Here is a 24,728-nt window from a genome sequence, read left to right on the forward strand (position 1 = left end):
TAGACCGTCTGGCGGAGGGGTTCAACGTCAGGATCAGGTATCCGACCCCGTGCAACAGCAAGTCCCGATACAAGCTTCGGCAAGCACATCTGTCCCCGCAGTCGATTCTACAGTGGTATCGACACCCATAGTTGCTGTGTCACGTTCAACGAACCCATTCACACCCGATGCCCCAGATGGGGCCACGGGAGGTGCTAGCAATACCTTTACACCACCCAGAATAAATAAACTTGTCTTTCAAGAATCAGCGCATTCACGTACTCCTAAATTCGTAAGTGAACGTACGCTTAAGGAACTCCTTGTAAATTGTAGATATGACCCGGTGGTTGGTAAAGAGGACGAAATGGTCCTGGCATCATTACGCATCAGGCGAGCCGCAGAGTATTTAGCAAGGTTACCAGGAATGACTACGCATCTAGATAACATATACCATTTTGTTCAAACAGGACGAGATCCAGGATGTATTAACAGAGCTATGGAATTCCAGAAAGTAGAGATACAGGGGGAACTGTTACGTTTCCTCATAAACTGTGTGATCAGAAATCAAGACCGTCCGGGGGTAGACCCGAATGCAATGCTTATTCTTACAAGATGGAGCCAGAATATATCAGAAGGGAGACACGATAAGCAAAATTGTATAATAGCCATGTGCCGAAAAATCCGTAGAGAAATAGAGCGTATTCATGAAGAAAGATTGGGAACAGACGAGTTCGAGCAAGATGAAGTGTCCGAATCAGGGAATTCCGCAAGACAGTCAGAGACCATAGCCTATGTAGGCAGAGGAAGGTCCTGTGAAAATGCTAGATGTTTCTCTGATCCCATACACTCTGTATGCCCAAATAATAGCAGAACGTATCCGACGCCTGTAATAAATCTGAAGTCTCCTGAACATTTGTTTCAAGCCGCAGATAAAATACTGCGAGAACGAAGGGGTTACCACCTCCTCGATTCCATGGATGAGCAAGAATTAGCCAGGTCAGCTGTTCACTGGATTGACAGTCCTGAAATATACGGTGATGAGACCGTAGCACACACGTTTTTTAATCTCAGTGCAGATGAACAACGTTTAGCTGGAATCTATATGATTCAGCAACTCCTTATATTATATAAGAGCCAACATGCTGACCCTGGTCCTTTACCTGATATATTAACGGAACTACTCACGAACAGATGGAGAGGTTCTAGTAACAAGCTAATTAAAGAGATATTAGTGTCACGTAAACAGTATGTCCTTTTTGTAAATCCGGATTCTCTCTCGCTGCCCCACAGAGAAAGAACGCCGTACTATATGGATAGACAAAATCCTTTACGAGAAGTGCACCCAATAAAAGGCGAAGACAATGAGTTTCACCGTGTATTTGTTTACACACCCATATCAAAAATGGAATTATTAGAAATGAAGAAAGTAGTACCTAGTCATGACAAAGACCCAGCGGGTTTCCACCGAGAAATTAAAGACATGTTACTAATGGGAGAGTACACCTTTCCTGATATTATGACGATATTAAAGGTGCTTTTGCCTGCTGGCATCTATGAAAAACTGAAAGAAAAAGAGTGGGAAGTGGGAGACCAAAAGATAGACTGGACAGCATTAGCAGAGGAAGAAAGGGCCCGAACTGCAGGTTCAGGGCTCGGGGATAAAGTTAAACTGTTACCAGGTTTACTAGTACAGGTACTGCCACGTCTATTAACTACAAAAAAGGAAGATTGGGGTGCAATCACAGCCTGCAAACAAAAGCAAGATGAAGACACAAGCGATTATTATGCTCGATTTGAAAAATGTTTTGGTATAAACAGTGGTATAAAAGCAAGTAGTGACTCATATCCACATTTATTTGTGACAAAATTAGTGGAAAATGCATTGCCTCCAGTGAAGAATAGAATATTGAAATTCGAGAGTACCTGGCAAAGTAACACTCCGTCACAAATGCTACAAATGTTACAGTATCATCACAATAGAATTAGGGATGAACAAGAACACGAGCATAGACGCATGAAGGATACAAAAATGAAAATGCTAGTTTCTCAGACAGTACCAGCAGAGGGCCACAAAAAGGGTGTAACACATTCTGGTGATTCTGCAGCTCCTGTAAGAGGAACCTGCAATTACTGTAAACAACTAGGCCATTATGTACACGATTGTCCAGTCCTGAAACGTAATATAGCTACAGGTATTGCAAAAGAGAGACCACGATTAGTTAGACAAGATCAGAATGAACAAGGAGCTATGCAGCATGGACAGTCCATGCCAGTTCAGCAACAGTCCATGCCAGTTCAGCAACAGTCCATGCCAGCCTCACAGCAGCCCATACAGTTTGTGCCAGCTGCACCACCGTTGCCTGCTACTGCCACACAAACCACAACACGACAAATGTATCAGACTGCACAATATGAATATCCTGAGTATCAGCGTTACGCATGAACAAGCCTAGAGAGGGAAGTTGACTTACCGCTCATCGAGATTCCTGTAGATCAAGAAGGACCGTATGTACATAGTGAATTATTAGGTCAAGATAGAAAATTCTTACTCGATACAGGGGCAAGTCGAACAACTATAAAACGTAGTGAAGTTCCAGGGGCACCCCTCTCAGGCTCTCAAAATGTTTCCCTTGGTTTTTCAGGAAAACCTATTGTTAATGAAGTATCACAGCCTCTCCCACTTACGATAGGACCTTTGACACGAACTACAGATTTATTGCTTACTAAATCATGCCCAGAAAATCTGTTAGGAATTAAAACTCTGAAAGCACTAGGAGCCATAATATGTTGTTCTCCGGAAGGAGTAAGGTTGTTTCTACGTGATTTTAAAGGTCACTATGTGTCTAGGGACATGGATCCCCGACTACAGACTTTACCAGTACATCTATGGGCACAAGGCCCTACGGATGTTGGCTGCATGAACATTACACCATACCGAGTCACATTGAAAGCAGGAGTGGTACTACCACGAATGCGACAATACAAGTTACCACATGATGCTGTAGTGGCTTTGCTGAAAATCATTGATGAGCTAATTGCCCAGGGAGTAGTTGTAGAAACAGACTCCAATGTATGTAATTCACCGATAATTCCGATTCTTAAACGAACTGATCCTACTGCCCCACCAGTATACCGATTGGTTATTGATTTGCGTGAACTAAACAAGTGCATTGTACCACAATTTCCTGTGGTCCCTGATATATCATCATTATTGACAGCAATTGATTCCGAAGCAACATTCTTTACTGTAATTGATCTCAAGAATGCCTTTTTCAGCGTCCCAATAGATCCGGAAAGCCAATATTTGTTCGGATTCAGTTTAAATGGGCGCAGCTTTAAATTCTCACGCGCTCCCCAAGGATTCACAGAAAGCCCCAGCATCTACAGCCAAGCACTGAAACGAGAACTTGACAGTATCCACATGCCAGTCAATACTGCACTGCTTCAATATGTCGATGATCTGCTGATCACCGCGAGAAGCGAACGTGAATGTGAAAAGGCTTCTCTGACAGTTTTACATTTTCTAGCCGACAAGGGGCACAAGGTGTCTCCTTCTAAGCTGCAATTCTGTGTCCAGCGAGTTATTTATCTTGGTCACTCGCTGTCCAAGGAGGGAAGGCAGCTTACACCAGATCGCATCCAGTTAATTGCTAACATGTCAATACCCCAGACACAAAAGGAAGTGCGGGCTTTTATAGGCCTCACTTCATATTGTAGGCAGTGGATCCCTCAGTACGCATTTCTAGCAAAACCACTCATTCAGCTAACCACACAGGAGGCAGCCACATCGACTGTTCTCCCTTGGACTCAGGAACATACACAAGCTTTTGAAAGCCTAAAGGAAGCTTTATGTCAAGCACCTGTTTTAGCAACACCATGTTATAGCAAACATTTTACACTTTTTGTTACAGAACGTGAAGGTACTGCCTTGTCAGTACTCACTCAGGATCAAGCAGGATCACGCAAGCCATGTGCTTATTTTTCCAGTACATTAGATCCCGTAGCTCAGGCTTTGCCTGCATGCCTGAAATCAGTGGCGGCGACAGCTTTAGCAATCAGACAAAGCGATGCCATAGTATTAGGACATCCATTGACAGTACAAGTACCACATGCAGTAGAGGTTCTTGTGAACCGAACACAAACACAACACTTGACCATAGCAAGACTTACCGGTTATGAACTGACATTGTTTCAACCACACATAGAGATCCGACGGTGTAATACATTGAATCCTGCTACACTATTACCTGTAATTGGAACAGACCCACTAGCTCATGATTGTGTTGAAATCATTGAAATAAAGACGAAACCTAGACAAGACTTGACAGACGTTCCATTGTTAGATCCAGACCTGACGTTGTATGTAGACGGATCGTGCATGAGAACAAGTACAGGAGATTTAGTGGCCGCGTATGCAGTCACAACAGACACTGAAGTTATTGAGACAAATTGTATAGATACTTTGTCAGCCCAAGCAGCAGAACTTATTGCTCTAACACAAGCCTGTATTCAAGCCACAAATAAGAAAGTTAATGTATACACTGACTCACGTTATGCATTCGGAGTTGTACACGACTTCGGCGTACTGTGGCGAGAGAGAGGTTATTTAACCTCCCATGGTGCCCACATTCAGCACGGACCCCTCATTCATGCCTTGTTAGACGCAATACATCTACCTACTGCTATATCGATTATGAAATGTAAAGCACACACGAAGGTTACTGATATCATTTCTCAAGGCAATGATTTAGCTGACAGAACAGCTAAACAGACTGCTCAGAATCGCACATTAGACATGACAAAGCCAATAGTTCAGACACCAACACAGTGTATGACAATTAAGGATCCCGCACTTGACGTAATTGACATACAGACACATGCTACTGCAGAAGAATTAAAGAAATGGACTGAACTAGGAGGGATCCAGACAGATCAGGGATGGATGACGAAGGAGAAATCTGTATGGTTTCTTCCTGACTCTATGGTCCAAGCCATTATAGCTACAATTCACAGCCCGGCGCATTTAGGAGAAAAAGCTATGCTAGATAGCATTCAACACATTTGGTTCAATAAACATTTACGAGCAGCAGCTAAACAAAAGGTCCGTACCTGTATGATATGTTGTCAGTTCAACCCGGGAAAAAGTGTTCCCGTAGAACAGGGTGGATTCCAGACTCCTGATCATCCTTTTGAAGTGCTCCAAATGGATTATATCCAGATGGAACGATGTCGAGGATTCAAATATGTTCTTGTAGTTGTCTGCGCTCTCTCCCGATGGACTGAGGCGTACCCAGTATCAGATTACACGGCCCCGACTACTGCCAAACAGTTAGTTCGAGAATTCTTCCCACGGTACGGGCTACCACGTGTTGTATATTCAGATAACGGCCAGCCTTTCTCATCCGAATTAATGAAACATGTCTCACTTTTGTTGGGATATCAGTGGAAGTTCCACTGTGTCCGACACCCCGAGGCAGCAGGTCTCGTGGAACGACATAATCAAATTTTGAAAATCAGATTGTCTAAAATATGTAAGGAGAAAGGTGTTGACTGGATAGTAGCCTTACCAGTTGCACTATTTTACATAAGAATGGTAGCACACTCTCGAACAGGGCTATCCCCGTATGAGGTGATCTTCGGAAGGCCACCAAATATGTGGGGGACGCCTGTACCACGTAAAATAACTGATGTTAATTGTAATATGCTGACAGATTACCTGGCTTCCTTGATGTCTGCACTACAATCTTGTCGTTCACAGGTAGCTGCAGCTTTTCCTGACAACACTGAGGTGAAACCCCATGACGTTGCTCCGGGGGATCTGGTGTTTGTGAGGAATTTCGATCGGAAAACCCAATTGGAGCCCAGGTGGAAAACACCGAAGCTAGTCCTGCTGACCACAAGAACAGCCGTGAAAGTGGAGGGCCGCAAAGGATGGATACATTCCAGTCACGTTAAGAAATTTCATGGACTATCCTCGGATATAGACACTGTGCCCTGCACTCCCTCACAGACTGATTCAAAACTTCCCTTTGTTGAAAGGAATGACTCTCAGAACTATAAATTAAAACTTAGGCCCAAACAGTCGAGCAATTTGATTGTTTAAGTCCTCTCCAAGGTGAAGCGGTTGAATTGTCTCTGACATGTATCCCTTGGACCTGAGTAGAGAAAATACCAGAGAAATGTTGAAACGACAGGCGTATTGTAAATCACTGCGTAGCTACTGTGTGAGGACATTATTAATTCTGTTTTTATTGAGTGTTTTAATAATCATTACGAGTGTGATTTTGCACATATATCATCCTATTTCTAGACATGTTTATAATATTACTGCTGAACATTCTTTTAGTGACCTACCGCCACATGAATTATCTTATAGACTTGCGCTGCGCAATAACACCTTCATTAGTATGTTACATCATTCCCATCAGACTAGTAATGCCACCAATTGTTGGGTGTGTGGCCGACTCCCTCCCTATCAGAATAACAAAGGAGTTCTGCCTTTCTTTCCACATCCGTTCACACACAATGGCTCCTGTGGAGCATGGTTTAGTTTACTAAATTCCATAGACCCAGACACAGCAGTTTATCAACAACATTGGATATGGGGAAATCTGAATCTAGTTTTATTCAAAGTCTGTCACCCTAATAAGGAGGGTCACCCCAGTAGAACAGGAACTGATTTAGAAAATGAAGTGTATAAATTAGGTAATTTTACGCCTAACCTCATGATTTTGAACGTCAAATCCGAAGTTGAATTAATTCTGCCCACTATGTCAGTATTTCCAGTTAAGGGTGAATTATGTGTGAGAAAAGTTGGTTCCATACACATGGGCCATAGCAAATGCGTTACTACAGTAGAATATAGTGATCAAGGGAAATCTTCATTTAGAGCTTCTCGCCATTCTTACTTTATATGTGGTCAGACGGCATATATGCGTCTGCCTCTAGATTGGGATGGTACCTGTTACATAGCATTCCTTTTGCCACCTGTTTTCCTAGCTCCCCCTGATTATTATCGAAATGTTCATTTAGTACACAAAAGAGAGCGTAGAGATCTCCCAGTTGTCGATTATACTGAGACGGCATGGGACAAGTATGTAGATTTCAATAAAGGTATCTTCCCCTATATAGGTACAATATCAAATAGTAAGCTGATACGCAGACTCACCAAGACTCTTGAAGCTGTAGTAAACGAGACTATAACCGCCCTAGGCAATCTGACAGAGGAACAATCAGTGATGAGAATTGTTGTTCTCCAGAATCGTCTTGTCCTTGACGTCATCCTGGCCGATAGGGGCGGAGCTTACAGGGTCATCGGATCCAGCTGCTGCATATTCATACCAGAAAATTCGCCATCTGTATATAAAGCTATAACACGCCTTCATAAGATTGTAAGCCAGATACACGAGAATCCAGGCACTTGGACGTGGTCCGGGTGGTTTTGGAGTGTGATATCAGCCTGGGGATGGAGAGTTCTATCCTTCCTAGGTATTGGCCTTCTTATGCTCTTCAGTTGTTGTTTATGCCTGCAATGTGGACCAGCGATTTGTGGTCTGTGTGCCACATCATGCATTCCATATCAAAGTTCTCGTTCAAAATGCCGGAAAAAGAAGGAAGAAGAAATGATGCTCCATGAGCAAATCGATGGAATAATGAAGATTGATATCTCTTGAAGGGCAAGTAGGGGACAAGGAGGGAATGTGGAAATGTGGATTTTCCTGATCAGTTATGTCCCCTATCTTGGACCCCAACGATTCTATATGCATGTCACAAGTACATGTGTGTTCCCTCCAGTTCCAGTTTCCAAGACGCAAACATATGTGTGTCTACCGTCGACATGTTCTCTGTCAGATCCGCCATCAATGGGCTGGATATTCAATTCCTAAGTATGAAAAGCCACCGACTTTATATGGCTAAGGTACTCCATTTTTACAGTTCAGGCAAGTAGGCCCGATTCTTTCCTCAAAGCCTTTCCCTGCTCTCTGTCTCTGACAGTTTCAGCTTGAGCTCGCATCTGTATCCATGAACTTTGTCCTACTCCCTGTGCAGCTAACGGTGCCTGCCTCGGCCAGTTTTCGCCTGCCTGCCAAGAAGCTGTATTTCACCTTCGAATTATCTATTTTGCTCTTCAGCCGATGCATTCCTGTCTAGTGATTTAGGTAAACATTTCCTTTAGCTCACAAGCAAAGGACTCAGCCTTTCCGTCCTCCTGCAAGTGATTCATAGCCCTGTTGCCATGGAAAGTTTTCTGCCCCTCGCTTCTCATATAGACACTTAGACGCTTGTACACGCACATACAGTTAGTATAGAATAGATTCTGTCCGAGAGTCCTTCCTTGTGGATAACATAGTTCTCTAAACATAGGATGTTAGATATGATTTGGGATTAGGTTGACATGACCCCCTAGACTTCTCGTCTCCACATGTAGAGCTAAATGTCAAGTCCCCTTCACCCCCTAGTTGCACGTCAATCACACGTCATGCTGCTGCGCACGCATCCATGTTAAGTATTATCGTATAGATCCACCTATGTAAGATAATGAGAGCCAATCATGTTTCTTTTTTGCTCCTTATTACGCCTAGTTTCAATTACGTATCACTATGTTAATTTATCTTATCAATTGTTACGCCTTTTTGCACTTGTTTCATTGTAAATGTATGACCTATAAAAGTTACTTCTTGTCAATAAAGTATTGTACTTCACTTCCTGAACCCTCGTGGTGACGGAACCTGAAGGCCGCGACTCGAGTCGGCCATTTTGGATGGAATAAAGCCCATTTAGAAACCTCTTATACCACGGATTCTGCCTCTTGTTATTCTGAGCTATTTTACTGTATTTTTAAAGATTCCGTATGAAATTCAGTTTCGGTAAAAAGAATATTTACCACATGTTGACCAATTCCTCACAAACCTTGGCCACAGCAGGAAGAAGAGAAATAGGGCGATAGCTGGCAGGAAGTTTGGGATCTAGTGACGGGTTTTTAAGTAGATAGACAATCATTGCTTGCTTCCAAACAGGAGGGATTGTAGCAGATGCTAAGGATGCATTAATCAGTGAGTTCATCATCGGGTTAATCACTACAGAGGAGGCGGCCAGCAGTTTGGCTGGGCACGGATAGGGGGGTGAACCGGATTTGAGGGTGGTAAGAGCAGCAAGCGAGTCCACCACTGGAATGGGTTCAAAGGCTGTAAGTTTAACAAGGCTGAGAGGAGAAGACAGCCGGGTAGGTACCATAGATACTGAATGGCTATCTCGGTCACCAAAGTAGGATTGCAGAGCCCGAACCTTGTTAATAAAAAAGCTAGAGAGTTCCTCATACCAGGGAAGAGACGGGGTGTGGCTGCTGGTCTCTGCTTTAGGAGCTACAAAGCTTTGAACGATGATAAAGATTTATTTGGCGTTATTGCTAGATAAGGCAATACGCTCAACATAGTAAGAGCTTTTAGCTTGAGCAATAGTGGCATAGTAAGTCTTTTGTGCCTTTTTGAGAGAGGTTCCGTCCATAGGGCAATAATCCTGTCTCCATTTCCATTCCAGCTTTTTACATTGCTGTTTCTGCATTTTCAAGGAGCTAGAAAACCAAGGCTTAGTGAGGGGATTTTTAATGCATCTAGGCCGAGACTCAGGGGTGAGGCCAGCCACCACCTTCTCAATCCAATTATTAAAATTCCCCAGTGCAATATTCAGATTGTCAGCTATCATAGGATGTGTTTCGGCTAGAGCGAGACTGAGGCCACTGGGTCAATTCTATGGACAGCTTTACCCTAGTGTACTATCAGTGGCCGTGTCAGCATAGATTTATTTTGGGTTTGCCATGAGAAGTGAATCAAGAAGTGGTCTGACCATGATACTCGCAAGGGGGCAGAAACAGTGAGTGGGGTACTAGAGCAAATTAGGTCCAGAATGTGGCCATCGCGATGCAGTTGGGCCGACTGCAGAGAATTAAGAAAATCACATGTGTCTCCTAACTTAACATTATCAACATGGATGTTAAAATATCCAAGAAGCACAAAGTGAGCGTAACGGAGTGCCCGAGGGGTGATCACATAAAACGCCAGAGCTATCTTCAGGGGGCATTCACTCATTTGCATGGGGGCATGCTCCATGCAAATGAGGGAATGTTTTTCCCTCTGCACCCGCGTCGTAATACAGAAGCGGACGCAGAGGCAAAGAAGCTCTCAGGAGGTGCACTGACAGTGCATTCCCATGAGAGCAGCCCTCTGGAGTGGTGAAAGGGTGCCTATGGACCCCCCAGACATCCCTTTGCAGGCGGGTGCAGTCCCGCCTGCCAGCAAGGGGTTTTCTAATCTTCTTTAAAAGTGCAGGCGGACTGACGCCTGCACTGTGAAAACACAGAGCGGCATCAAGGCAGCCACTCTGTTTTTCACATGAATGCGCTGCCCCCAGGGGAGCGTGAGTTCGCAACTGTTCTGAGGGCAGCACATTCATCATAATTTGATGCGTCATCCTTCATTGCGCTAGGCGCACATTTTAAAAAGTGCGAACAGTGCAATGAAGGAATTTGCACCGCATGTATAATGCAGCCCCTGGTCTAGTAGATGATTCCTAAAAATTATCATCTTGATACAAGTGCTAGAGTTGAAGCCCATTGCAGTGCTTTGGTGAATAAGCCTCTATTTCTGAAACATTCTTAGTGCTTCCTTTATCAGTTGGATGCTTCTTGACATTCTGTTCTGCCACAGTAACTGTGAAAAATCTTTTTTAAGAGAAATGAGTTTTCAGGTGAGAGTGCCCACAGCTCAAGTTGCCAACGCCATCTGGGGCCGTATTACACAAAGTGCTCCGGGGGTGAAATGTGAGTTTGCGCCCACTTTGCGCGCCCCCGGGGCACTTTGGTAGAAGGAGCCGCAGAAGCTTGTACGGCCCCTTCTGTAATACCGATAGCGCTGGCGCTTATAAAGGGCCAGAGCTAACTTCAGGGGGGGTTTGCTCATGTGCATGGGGGTGTGCCCCAAGCAAATGAGGGAATCCCTTTGCCTCTGCGGCCGCACCATAATACAGACATGGACGCATAGGCAAAGAAGCTCAAAGGAGATGCACTGACAGTGCACCCCCGAGAGCAGCCCTGTGGAGGGGTGAATGGGGGGCCTTTGGACCCCCCCAGACATCCCTTTGCAGGCGGGTGCAGTCCCGCCCGCCAGCAAGGGGATCTCTAATCCGCTTTAAAAGTGCAAGTGGCAGCTGCATGCACTGTGAAAACACGGAGCGAGTTCAAAGCAGCCGCTCCGTTTTTCACAGGAATGCGCTGCCTCCAGGGCAGTCGCGAACTCAGCGCATTTACCTTAATGCGGCGCATTTTCCTGGATTGCGCTGGGCGCACCTTTTGAAAGGTGCGACCAGTGCAAACCAGGAAAATGCACTGCATCTTTAATATGGCCCCTGGAATTACAAGTTTACTGAATCCAGTGTATGGGTAAAAAGCCAGGAATGTGGGATTCTGTGCAGTTACCGATTTTTACATGCTGTTCCCCCCAAAATTTGTTATGGCAACTAAGTCCATTCCCAAGAAGTTATTGATGGTTCTTCCGGAGGGAATTACCAAGATTTGACAAACTCGGAAGGGAAATATAAATGATGAAGTTAGCTGAAGTTAATGGGAAAAAATGTTTTAGTATATGCAGATAAACGAAAGTGACTTTAAAAAAGAAAAAATATAAGCCTTTATGGCGCTGGAGAACATTTTTAGGTATTCACATGTTTTCACATTATGTTTCACATTAACATATTTTATAGACTTGCATGTATGTTATTTATTTATTCAGATCACCAGGGCAGCCCTTGCATCAGAGGAGCCGAGAGTAGAGGGACTGAAGTCGCAACTTAAGGAGTTGTTCAGGTTTTCCCAAGATGTACAAGACCCATCTAACAGCGTCATATCTGCAATACGGGAGTTTCAAAGGTAATTTAAATGATAATGTTTCGGCGCTGGTGGTGGTGGTTTTCCGTTCATACCAGCATGACCGAGGTAATTTGTGGTTGAGACAAATAGGATCCCTCATTTATTTCTATTTCAAAGGAGTTTGTGCTGGTGCGGACAGTTATAATTGGTCCGAAAATTATGACAGTAATTGACCTGCCTTCTGCAGGCTGTGTTTCAACTGACAAAATATGCTAATGAATACTATAGTAAATTTGACTGCCCTTTCTTTGATATGTGTGTTTGACGTGCACAATTGTGTGTAGGGAAAGATTTATAATGTGCCTTAGGTGGTGTGAGCCATTTTCTTGCACAAAATGAAATATATTGACACCATTCTCAATAACAAACAGTTCACACAACAGTAAATGTTAAGACTGATTGTCTTTTTTCACGGCTCTGAGGTTAGTGTGCGCACTGCCAACTCCCTGGGGAAAGCATGACACAAAGGACAAAGGACTCACTCACAGAGCTATGAGTAAACCTAAGGTCACCTTTGGTTTGCAAATAAAAGCATGGGATAGGCAAATTTGCATGTCTGATGAACGGACCCAGGAATGGCTGCCTTTTAGCCTCACAATTCCAACTTGTGCATCGAAAATACAATTTGCAATGGTGAGATTTGTGGGTATTTCAAGTTGGGTTAACCAGCAAAGTTCACAGGTTTTGGGGTATTCCCCAAACATTTGCTGGTGGTTGCTGCCACAAAGATGCCTGCAAATGACCTAAGAAAATGCAATTTCTGGGTAAAAAGGCGGAGCGAACACAGCCATAATTCATGGGGTGGAGGAAAGAGAGTGTTTTTCCCGTAGGGAACCGTATTCTCACGTTGAAGAAAATAAGCTGTAAATGTATGTGCGCATGCCCTTTTGTGTTACATTTCTGAATGCAGATCTAGTAATCAATTTGATTCTTTGTGGATAATAATGGCTTGCATTGATCACCATGAGTCATTCCGGAATTATTTCTAGATTCCAAAAAAGACAGAAACATGCTCCAAACGCAAGAGTAACTATTCAGGAGTAAAGAACGGTGCTTTTTCCAGGATGGTTTGCAAATTGGGCCCTCGCCTGGAAGATCTGGATGATTTTGAAAGGCCCGGGCATATGTTCCATTAAATCTTCAAGGCTACCACTGTCCTCTGCGTGCTGCCAGACGTCCTCATTCGAACTCAGCAGAGAACAGGAGATAGCATAGTTTCTTTGAGCAGCAATCATTTTAGTGCCCAGCTGCACTTTATTCTCTCTCTTGCTGTGGGTTATAGTATCAGGATGAAAAATAAGTCCCCCAAAATGATCCCCCAGTCTCCAAAAATGAGCACCTGCACCCACTAGCACAACCTAAAAGTAATGCTGCCCAGATGCCAAAGTGGTACTACGCACAGTTTTTCAGATTTCAAAGAGAGACTTCCAACCACAGCAGTCTCCTGAATTGAAGCTTGTGTGTAGCTTGACCAAGTGTTAACAAACGATTGGCTGCAGTTCCTTTTATTCATGGAAAATAACTTGACTTTTTCTGTCTTGCTGGTCCATTCTCCATACTGAGGTTTCAGGAAGGTATTTAATTCCAACCCATCAATCTTACATAATTAGTTTCAAATGAGTTTGTCTATACAGCCACACCAGAAAAAAGCACTTACTTCCTGGCATTTCTTCTGATAAATGCAATGTTGATTAACAATTATTTACCTTTTGTTTAACCTCTTCAGTGCCCCGCCCTTTCCCCGCCCTGTGCCGGGCGTTGCATTAGCGGGCGGGGTTCATGACGAGATAGTCTCGTCATGGGCACAGTGCAACCGCGCTCCATGACGAGACTATCTCGTCATGGGCACTGAAGGGGTTAATAGTCTCCATAAACTCTTGCAGCGGTTCTATATAATAATTGTAAAATCTTTGTGATGTGATGTGGAAATTATATTTTGCAATCTGTGTGCAGCAGAATGCACCCAATCCAAATCTTAAACTGTGGCCTACGATTTACTCTCTCTATTCCATCTGGCTCCATGTGTATTCATTCCAGCGTTAAAAACAAGACCTTCAAGCAGTGCACGGAGACCGAATCTGCACTCAGACAGTGTTGCCAAAATCCCCTACGAGAATTTCAGCACTGGAAGCCGTTGGCTGAGCAAGTCCTGGACACCACCGCTGACATGACTGACCTTCCGATGATACAGAACTTCTCTGCGCAGATAGAGGTAATGCATCAAAAATTGTGGAAGTCAGGTGCTAGCCCATTTTATAATCTCCTATGGGTTTACCTGGCTGAGTACTGCTGTGTTCTGGGCTTGTCTAGCTGAACTACTGTTGTAACCTAGGGAAGAGCTTTAGACAGGGTGGAATGGGCGAATCTAGGACGAGCATGGGGATCACAATTATGACCGCATAGAGCCCATATAGTGTTGGCCAGTTTTTAAAATGTGTCTAAACAATGCAGTTGCATTCTCCAAATTGATCAATTCTTATGCCTTTTACTATTACATTTCTGAATGCAAACCTCTTTGTTGTAGACATTGCTCGAAGAAAGCTCCCGCCTTAAGGAGAGGCTGATGAGGGTGCAGGTGAACAAGGATTTCATGAGATGCATCTTTGATGATGAGAAAGCAGAGTCTATCCTGAACGAGGTCACACGTGCTGCAAAAGAGAGGGAGACCCTGCACGACAGCCTTCTGCAAAGGAGGAGCAGCTTCAAGGTGACGGGTGGACCTTTCCTTCTTTACGCTTTCTATATCCACGCCACTAGATACACAAAAGTAAATGTGGGTTTCTTCACAAGCCTGCCTGCCCTGGGGGATTGTGGAGGAACCAGCAATAGCCTCACATTTTAGCATGTAGCAACCACCTTGGGAAAGTTGTTCATTCTGGTTTAAAACTTGTATGATCCAGTGCTCTAAATTATTTTAAGGATGCACCCTTATCGAACAATGTGTTTTATTCCAACAATAGATAATGATGACGCATTTTGCTGTATGGTTCTGGTTCTGTAAGGAAAGAGTATCAGCAGGTGGGTTTGTAAGGGCATAAAATAGCCAGCGGAAGAGGTCTGTACGGTGTCACGAGGAAGGAGAGTCAAATAGGCCCACATTGGATGCACTTAGTCTTATTGGGCTAGAGGTGCAACGCTCGGCCTGCACTGGTTGCAGGTAGGCAGTTGATGTATAGCATTAGACTCTGCTCAAGTAATTTTTGTTGCCGTTGGGGAGAGTCTGGAGGGTGTGCCTGGTCGGGGTTCCAGTCACGGGTGCAGGAGAACTGCTAGTTCCCACGTGTTCCTGTTTGTGATGAACAAAGAGGGAAAATGCACTGGTAACTGCCTCCTATAACAGGTAGGCTGGGCGATTATGTGGCCCAAAGGAGCGATCAGCCCTGCCCAATATGGCCGTTCAATGTGGCTTATCATTTTGTTTTCTATTGGGCTCATCCCAAATAGATATGGCTGCTTTCACGGAAACGTCTACACAGCGTGGAGGGACAGCGATGGTGCCTGGCTGACTCTGTCAGGTCATGCTTAAATGTTCCCAGGTGAGGGATAGGGCCCTGTTCCCACCCTGATCCCTCTGCTGATACTAGACAATAGGTTTAAATGTACAGACGAGTGCACCATTGAAGGTAAAGGGATGTACATTTTGTTTGCTCCACTTATCAGTAGCATATCCTTTTCCTTCCCCTGATCTTCTACAGCCTCACACACAACTCTGAAAAGTATTGTGTAGATGAGTGTGGGTCAAATATTAGTTCATTGCCTTTCTTCTTTTGCAAAGACATGTTTCTCTTGTTTACACTTCTGCAGCTTTGTGCCTAACCAGGCTTAGCACCCAGAGAAAAAATTAACATTTACAGCTTAATAAATTAACCAGTGCGTTTAGTATAGAGCAAGTTAGTACTTGCAAAGGTTTGCTCCTGTTCTTCTCTGGTCCGGGACAGACCTGCTGCAGTTACCTCGCTCCTGCATGCCTATTAATCACTTCTCAGCACTCTGACACGGGCAGGCCGCATCCCTCAGCTTTGTTTAAAGAGTAACAGGAATGGAGGCCCGTGAATCGTGCTCTATTGAGAAGCCCTTAGCAGCAGACTTGGAGTGTTAAATGGAGCGCGAAGCGGTGTCATGGCCGCTTTAAGACACACCTTCTCTTTCAACAGGCCAAGTGTCTCTTTGTTGTGTGGGTTCTCGAGGAACAAACATGTTTTGTATGGATCATGTGTTATAGAGTTCCATATCGGTTTTTTGTTTATATTGCAATTATATAACTCCAGCAAATGGAAATGTTCCCTTATAAGCCCTAACATTCGCCATTGATGCATCTATAATCATTAGCATCAGTGAATCTGTGTTAAGACAAAATGGACTTCCAATAGCTGGGGAATGCAAATTCTTTTCTACCAGAAACATAGTAGGGATTATAGCACCGATCTGGAAATCATACCACATCTTCTCGATTAATTCAGGATCTTCTATGTTAAAATGGCTGTCCCTGATAAAGATAACCTCTTTTTGAAAATAACCAGCTTGTGAATGCTCCGTCACCACCAAGTGTAAGTTTTCCTTTACATTGTTGCAAGATCTTCTCACCAGACTTTAAAGCTCTCCAGTGGTGCTTCATGTCGCTGTAGTCACCCAAGCTTTGAAAATAGACAATTGAGTCTTGCAGGATATCAGCCCATCTCTCGTGGGCCGAACAGAATAAGACGCTCTCTCCCCTCTCCACGGCTGAGGTCGTGGACCAGGCAGGAGCTGGATACCAGCCGGCACAGCGGTCTTTGATTGGCGCATTGCTCTTTGCAAAGTGCAGCTCATTGTCTAGACAAAAACCTGGACCAACTACATTTTCACATCCATCAGGACCTTCCCAACGCTGCTCCAATTTAGGAAAAAGTTGGAGACCCACCTCTTGAAAGAATACCACATCACAATGCATTAACCGTCCACAACTCGCCTTCCTCTCCTATCACTCTTCAACTTTAAACTTGCCTTTTGCCATGTACAGCAGACTGCTGCCTTTTAGATAGGTTTGCGCTATATAAATACCATATACATACATACATACCTAAAACAATTCCTTCTTTTTCTCTGCCTTATGGGAGCACCCTGTCTGGAATGAGCAATCTCACCTCAGTGCTGTGGTGTACCTCACCTCTGGAGTTTTTCTGGCCCATTGCGAATTTGTTAGTCCCTTTCTTCGTCTGGCGCCACATTAAGCAAATGTGGCCCTTAGGAAGAGCCAAAACAATGAATAACGGCCCCAACATTGTAATGTATCTTACAATTTATATTCTCAGAGGAAACATATTAGTTAACAGAGCAAGTTGTAGACATGGTCCTTGGTTATTCAGGCAGCCATTCAAATAATTTTGAAAGCCTTTAATACTGATTCTAGAAATTGAAGAATATAAAGATTGGCTTTCAAAATCCTGGTTTGTACTTGTTAGAAAATGGAAGATTTCTGAAGCCACTATCTGAGAGGGCAAGGCCTTGTAGATATACATAATGTATAATCCTTGGCGAGGGGTCAATTGCATATTGGTACTCAACCTCTGTTGGAAGGCACTCTCTGCTAAGTGCCTGCATTTTATGTGGTGAATGGAATTTACAAGTAAATGAATGGAAGGGGAACACCTGATTTTACCTATACGATTTGCTGTGAACCCTTTGTACAGCATTTACCTTTCTACTTGGTAGCGTTTCCAGACCTCCAACCATTCATTTATTGCTTTAGTGATTCTTTTGGAGGACGTTTATTCCTGTTATCTAATTATTTCCTTTAGGAAGTGGGATCACCCAATATAAGATGTGAATAACGTGAAAGTACATAGCAGCATTCTGTGAGTTCTGTAGGCAGAGCCGGGCGGGCCATACAGGCATCCTGGCATTATCCTGACAAGCTGCTGGTTAGTGAGCAGAATGTATGGCTGGATGGACTGCGGTGACCCAGTCTTGAAGTAGCATAACCCAAGTTTTTGAAAACTATATTGTAATATGCACCATTTAGGGATATTCTTTTAAAAAAAAGTACTTAGGGGAGAGGGGGTTGGATTTACCCCAAACTCACTGGAGATGGTCTGGCTCACTCACTACAGTCCCTCCTCCCCTGTGGGTTTGATTTAAATATTTTGCCACGGTCGGTTTTCGCTCCAAGCCCTGCACAGGCTGTTGGGTACTTAGCTATCAAATGGATATGGATGTGAACTGTACATAACAACTTAAATAACATTGGATAAGTATGGTGCATACGGTCCTCAAATGCAGTCACAGCTGGCTGCAGTGTTGCCCAGGTAAGTTATTGGCTTACAAGTGTAGTTCAAAATGTGTGGCTAGTTGGCATGCGTGCTTCTCTTCTGATTGGTTGCAGTAACAGTCCTTAACTTAAATATTCTGTATGTAGATGTGCTCCTTCAGCACACGAAGCAGGAGAATAAGAGGATGTCAGAAGTGTTTTTTGTTAATGAGCCATGTACTCGTTCTCCACATATGCAGATATCAGTGTCGCAGAGTGAAGACTTCGATTCTCTGTTCGAGCCTTTTCAGAAAGGTTTGAAAGCCATCAGAATGAAAGTGGCCGCCGAGGATCAACCCCAGCCTGACGTGGTTGGGAAAGAAGCTCAGCTCCAGAGACTGCAGGTTGGTTTGTATTTGAATTACAGTTCTTGAAAGAAAGTGTGTTTTAGGCATATTCCCATCACATTGTTGGTCGTGATATCTTTTATTTTGCCACATAACTTACACAAGTGATATTCTATGTATAAATTGCTGGCAAGGCAAATCCACTTCTGTCATTAGTAACTTTAACCAATAGCTGGTATCATTTCTTGAAGAAAATATAATCTATTTGTGTATAAAATGAATCTATATGTCAAGGATCCAAAATCGGCAAATACCCAAAGATGACCTTTCAGTTTACATCTTGTTGGTGTAGTTATTTGAGTATTTGTTAAGGACAGCTTGCTGTATTTAAGCTGGCATAAAGCACTTTGCAAAAGGTTTGAGTAGAAATTAGGTCACCATGAGCTAAGGATTATACATACGTACCTGTTCCAGCGGAGAAGGAGGTGTTGAAGTCATATTACTTTAGATACCACCTTGGTGTTAAGTGTTTGAGAGTAAGGCCTGGGTGTGAGTGTACATTGCATGACCCAGGCACAAGTCAACCACTGTCCAGCTCATTGGCCACTCAACTGGATGAGCATTGATTATTGGTGGAAGTTAAAGTGGCTTGAAGCTTGGTGAGTGGGTGGAATTCTTGAAGCGTAGGGCAATACTACTGGGCCATAATGTGCTTCTCCTGCAGGCGTGGCTTCAAATTGATCACTAACAACTGTGATGAAGACTATTTGACTCAAAGTAAAGAAGATCATCTGTAAGTATTGAAACAGTTTTTCATGGCAGATGAGTGCACCAAAATTCTGTGTAGCATTTTTTGTAAACAGGATTAAGTGGTGTGTTCTTACCTGGCCCGATTAGGGATTGATGTATATTGCTTCAGCAGTCGGGACCATCATTCTGTGAAACAGCGGGTGAAATTGTGTGTAGGCAAAGATAGGAGACAGCGTGCATACATGACTTTTGTGTGCACACTCTCATCATGCCGGCTGCAAGTGATTCACTACTGTCCTATGTGTTATTCTTCGCTATAGCCATCCACCTGTCATAGCAGGGAACACCCCGGAATCAAAGCTCTGCAGGTAAGGACTAGTTGGTTGATGAAAGATGGATACAGAAGCAAAGGAGAATAGTAAACAAGCATTGGCATAGCCAATAGGTCTCGCCTTTGGGACCTTATAAGTGTTTATCCAGCACAATATCCATGGTTTTAACAACATCAACTGTTGCAATTCTAAACACTTATAAGGTCCCAAAGGCGAGACCTATTGGCTATGCCAATGCTTGTTGCTGAATTGCTGATGTACTTTGACTGAGTGTGCCCTGGGCTCCTGCCAATCATGTACCCAGGGCCTGTGTTCCTGCCCTAAAACTGCACTGAAGCCTAAACCCAATTGGCATCTCTGGCCACATGTCTGCCCCTGGTAAATGGTACCATAGGTACCCAGGGCACTGTGACCAGAGAAGGCCCCTAAGGGCTGCAGCACTTATTGTGCCACCCTTAGAGGCCCTGTACCCTGACACACACACACACACACTGCCTTTGCAGGCTGAGTGTCTGGGGCCAGAACAAAACAAAGAGACGACATGGCACACATCCCTGTGTGCCATGCCCACAAACCACTGCCCTGGCATACATGCCGCCTGCAGTGTTGGATTGTGTTTACGCTCTTCGTCTTCTTCGTCTCTCTTCATGTCTCCGTCCTTTCGGCCCAGGCCCGGCTCTGAGAGGGAGGATGACAATCATCTGGAAATTCGTGGAGACCGGAAGACCAGGAAGTCCCTGGTGGAGAAGAAGAAACGAGCCGGATCAATGAGAGACTCCAGGAGCTTCGCCTCATCCTGGCTGACAGTGAGTTCCAGTCAAAGATGGAGAATGCCGAGGTGTTGGAGCTCACAGTGAAGCGTGTCCAGGGCATTTTACATAGGCGGTCTGCTGAGACCGACAAGATGCATCGGGAAGCCAGTGAGCGTTTTGCCGCAGGGTATATCCAATGCATGCATGAAGTCCACACGTTTGTCTCCAGCTGCCCTGACATTGATGCCAATGTGGCCGCTGGGCTGCCTAATCACCTTTTGGAGTCCATGCCTTTGAACAAGGGCGGCCTCCAGGACCTGATTGTGGAGGTGCTGTCAGAGGATTCTGGCAGCGAAGGGATGTCGCCAGATGCTTCAATGGCTGCATCAGCTTTCTCTCCGGCCCCTTCTAGCGAAGATGGCTGCTCGGATCTGGACGAGACGGAGAGCGACCGCAGCTTGCTTTCCCCTAGCCCCCAGGACTCTGGCCGAACAGCAGACATGCCATCCACCAGCCACACCAAATCCATGTGGAGGCCCTGGTGAAGACGGGTTGGTGTCCTTGAGGGATCTTCAACGAAGTCTACCAGCTGGTTGACCAAATGTGCAGCCTGATCCTCCATCCCCGACTGCGATGGACAGTGTGATTGAAGGTGACATCTGCACTGGTGCCTTCTTGCACGACTCCTCTAGATGGCACTCCTTGAGCTGTCAACTCCCTGGCAGTAAATAGCGTGGACTTTCCTACCTGTTAACATTTCACCTTTTGAGTGTGATGGAATATTTTTAGGTGTGACTTGGTTAGTTTTGAAAAAAACATAGTGGGTACAACTCTTTGTAGCAAAGCTCTTCTGTGGGTGCGCAGCAGTATTTCACAATGGATGGTACAGACCTGGGTCTCATTCCCTGGTAAGGACACAACATTTGGTGGTTGGCATTGTGACTTTTTGGATGGCATTCAGCAGCCTGTCTTGGCGTTCTTCGGCTTTGTACGGCCGCAGGTGGTATTCCTCCGTTACTGTGTAAAGCTACTAATTTGGCCTTTTTTTGGCTAAATATACATCATTTCCCGATGGACTTCTCAGTTGTGACATAACATTGTCCAGTAGGCCAACGGGGAAGATACGTTCAACCAATTAAATTCACACAACTTGCTCACTTGTCACGATCGTGAAGTGAGGTCACATAAGGGACTGAATGTAGTGATCACCAATTCCTCATTGTTGCAGAACTGCGCTCAGTGTTCCAAACCTGCCGTGACGTTACATGACTGAACATTGCTGCAGTTCATAGTTTCCTCGTGTGAAATCGCATCATCCTATGTCACCATTCTGAAGTGATGCCAGGAAATTTGGCTGCCCTGATCTGCGAGGAACATATGAGAAACGTTTGTTTAAAAGAAAACGTGTGAGAACCAAGTATGCCATCTTTCACGTAGTTTTAGGAAAGCGTACAGGCGCCATTGTACGCATCAATATAAACACAGCTGCAACAGTCTGGAAAAAAAACGAATGCCGACCAGCCTCGTTTTCAAGCTGCTTGCACAATGTAAGTGCACGTTAACAATCGGCAAACCTGGGAAGGGAGTGGCAGAGCTGGCCATATCTGCGGATCCTGATTTTCTGCCTTCCATGAAGGAAGTTGAATGTGAGCTTCAGGCACATTTCCATTTGAATGGGGAATGGGCGGGGAGCTCTGTGGAGCACTTATGCAGATCCTGCAATTAGCACATCTATGCCTTCAATGCTGATATATGTATATTAGGGTGTTGTAAATGCCCCTCTCTCGGATTCATACTTTTAATTAAAAAGGAACCCTTGGCGCCAGAATGATTCCAGGGGCAATTAAACGCTTCCAAACTACAGTACTCCATATTTTTTCTGCTCTTTCATGTTGGCGTTTTACCACATTTGCGTTTCTGCTGTGGAACACTGGTGACGAGCACTTAACTTTTTATTTTCCTATTATTTTGTTATTGAATTATTAAGTGGTGGACCGAGACTCGAATTTTAGGAGGTGTGTTTTTTTTTTTAATAAATAGAGAAAAATAAAATATATGCTAAAACTAAATTTAGGAAGAACGAGTGCAAGCCTCGCGCTAAAGGAGGAGGCAGCAGGGGGAGGGGAGACAGGAGGGGGGCTGCGCCTGTTTAACTTCCGGGAGCGAGCAGGGGCACCATATGTTTGCAAGTTAATTACAAACATATGGTGTCAAAGCTCGCTCCAGCAAGGAAATCGCCAGACGTGCACGCGTTGCCGTTAAAAGCAATGCAACGCGTGCACGTTTTTGGCTTAAAAGGCGCATCAATGGCTAAAGGTATTTCTCCTATGCAGCGCATGCGTGCTGCGTAGGCCAGACCTAAAAAAGGGGGCAAACCTCTGGTTGCTGTCTTAATGTCAAGAGTGATGGAGCAAATTCTCGATTTGTATCTTGATAAGTGTCATATCATTAAGTTGGCAACATGGTCAAATACTTCAAAATTCATGCCAGTGCCGTGATCATGCAACAGCCACAGATTCTCATCATTTGTGTGTGGCCTGGCAATATCTAATGCCATGCACTGTCATGATGAGAGACCTAACCACATCCTGTGCAAGCAACAGAAATATTTGTAGCACTAATAGTGATAATATGTATACTGATTAGCAGTACTATGTGCACAAATGTGGGCTCTGCTTATGGGTAATTAGATGCTCTTGGGGCAATTTGTTTGAGACATTTGGGACATTGTGTGTTGATTCATAGATAACATAAATGTAATTTGCTAGTTTTTCCTATGTTTTGTAGGGCAATCCACATCCCCATTTACTGTAATTTACTGGACTGCAGTATTCAGAGAAATGTGGCGCTAAACATCATCGTTTAAAAGGACAATCAAGGTGCTAAGGTACCACCTTGAATCCAGTAGTCACTTTAATGCATAGCTTACATCATTTTGCTCATTACACTCAGTCACAGTGGACCTGGGTGTGTGTCCTTGAGGTTTGACCTTTTATTATTACGCGTTGCAGGTTATGCAACACTGTCATTGGATTTCTGCACTGCCATTGATTGTAGCTGCCCCATTGGTTCGTTTTTAACTACCTTCTTCCAGTTAGAGAGGAATTCCCTCATTTGTCCCAGATGGTGACGGTCAAGCCCTTTGATTTCATTTCACCCTGCAATGTTTTTTGCTTTCCCCCTCACACCTGTTATCCCCCAAATGATATGCCTGTCCCAAAGCATGAATGAGATTTGGGTCAGTGGTTGGATAATGTGCTACATGTCTTTGTTCCATAAATTCATGCTTAATGTGTTTTGTGTGTTGCAGATAATCCATGAAGACTTGCTGAAACTAGGACTTCAGATGGAAGAGCTGGAGGCTTTTGCTCAGCGCAGCCCCGCCCACAAACACAAAATGAACCAGCTCTCCTCAAACTATCTGACTTTAAAGAGAATTTTGGAGGTAAAATTGCTGTTCAGCGTGCAAACGCCGGCATTGTTGGCATAGACCGTGGAACCTTTAGTGTTAAACCAGTTGTCAAAGAAAATTTGTCTTGTGTGGGTTGAGTCTTCCAGTGTTCATTGCTGCAAGTAAAAACCTATGAGCCCCTGTGCACTCCTTCAAGGGGCGTGTCCTCCACTGGCGATGGAGACCAGCTTCCGAACAGAGGCAAGGGCCACATTTAGACTGTACGGGAAATGGTTTCTAGTATTGATGGAATGACTCAAGTGTGATGAAGCTTACAAGGTCACAGGTGCATATCTGAGCTCAGGAGAGTTGGTTGGGGGTCTTCACCAGTAACTAAAGTAAACCAATTCAGCTGAGCAAGATGGTTTGCAAAATCTTTGTCTGGGGGCATTGCACATCTCACTTCGAAGATGGGCAAATTCCGTGGCCAGAGTTAGCACTGCTCTTACAGGGTACCACAGCCAAGAATTAAGGGGCATATTAACAAGCCAGGCGATACAATTGTCGCCGCTTAAAACGGCGATAATGGGCTTGATAATATGCTCTATGGAATTCCAATTGAAGCCCATGTTAGATGTCCTTCACATTTAACATGGGTTTCGATTGGAATTCCACAGAGCATATTATCAAGCCCATTATCGCCGTTTTAGCGGCAGTTTTCTGCCTGGCTTGTTAATATGCCCCCAGGGTTGTTATCTTTGACACTAGCCAGGATCGGGCCGCAGTCCCTGCGGGGGTGCTCTTGCATTGATTAGAGTGGGTGGGCACACTCAGCAGGATTCAAAAGCGCCATTCTTCTAATACGTTTTATTATTGTGACATTGTGGTTTTGTAGAAAGCACGACATCTTGATAATTCTGGCGGTCGTGGTCTGTCTGATCACCTATCCCTGGTAAGCACGGCTCCCTTAGATTACATTACAAACAGTGCCCAATGTGCTTTCACAATACGTTGTTAGGGTGAGGAGTTAA

General features: G+C 44.4%; 1 protein-coding gene and 1 pseudogene across 2 annotated transcripts in view; both read left to right on the top strand.

The window, feature by feature from the left end:
- Positions 1 to 24,728, top strand: part of SYNE3 (spectrin repeat containing nuclear envelope family member 3) — a 357,026-nt gene that overhangs the window by 274,272 nt on the left and 58,026 nt on the right. For both annotated transcript variants that reach the window (XM_085626453.1, XM_085626454.1), the window contains 5 exons: positions 11,763 to 11,899; positions 13,937 to 14,111; positions 14,424 to 14,606; positions 18,386 to 18,529; positions 23,617 to 23,751. In XM_085626453.1, coding sequence (XP_085482579.1) covers positions 11,763 to 11,899; positions 13,937 to 14,111; positions 14,424 to 14,606; positions 18,386 to 18,529; positions 23,617 to 23,751 — 774 coding nt within the window. The remainder of the gene's footprint in view (positions 1 to 11,762; positions 11,900 to 13,936; positions 14,112 to 14,423; positions 14,607 to 18,385; positions 18,530 to 23,616; positions 23,752 to 24,728) is intronic.
- LOC146799052 (transcription cofactor HES-6 pseudogene) lies at positions 20,202 to 20,851 on the top strand (annotated as a pseudogene).

The sequence above is a fragment of the Triturus cristatus genome, chromosome 9 (genome assembly GCF_964204655.1).
Source record: "Triturus cristatus chromosome 9, aTriCri1.1, whole genome shotgun sequence".
NCBI classification, from domain to species: domain Eukaryota; kingdom Metazoa; phylum Chordata; class Amphibia; order Caudata; family Salamandridae; genus Triturus; species Triturus cristatus.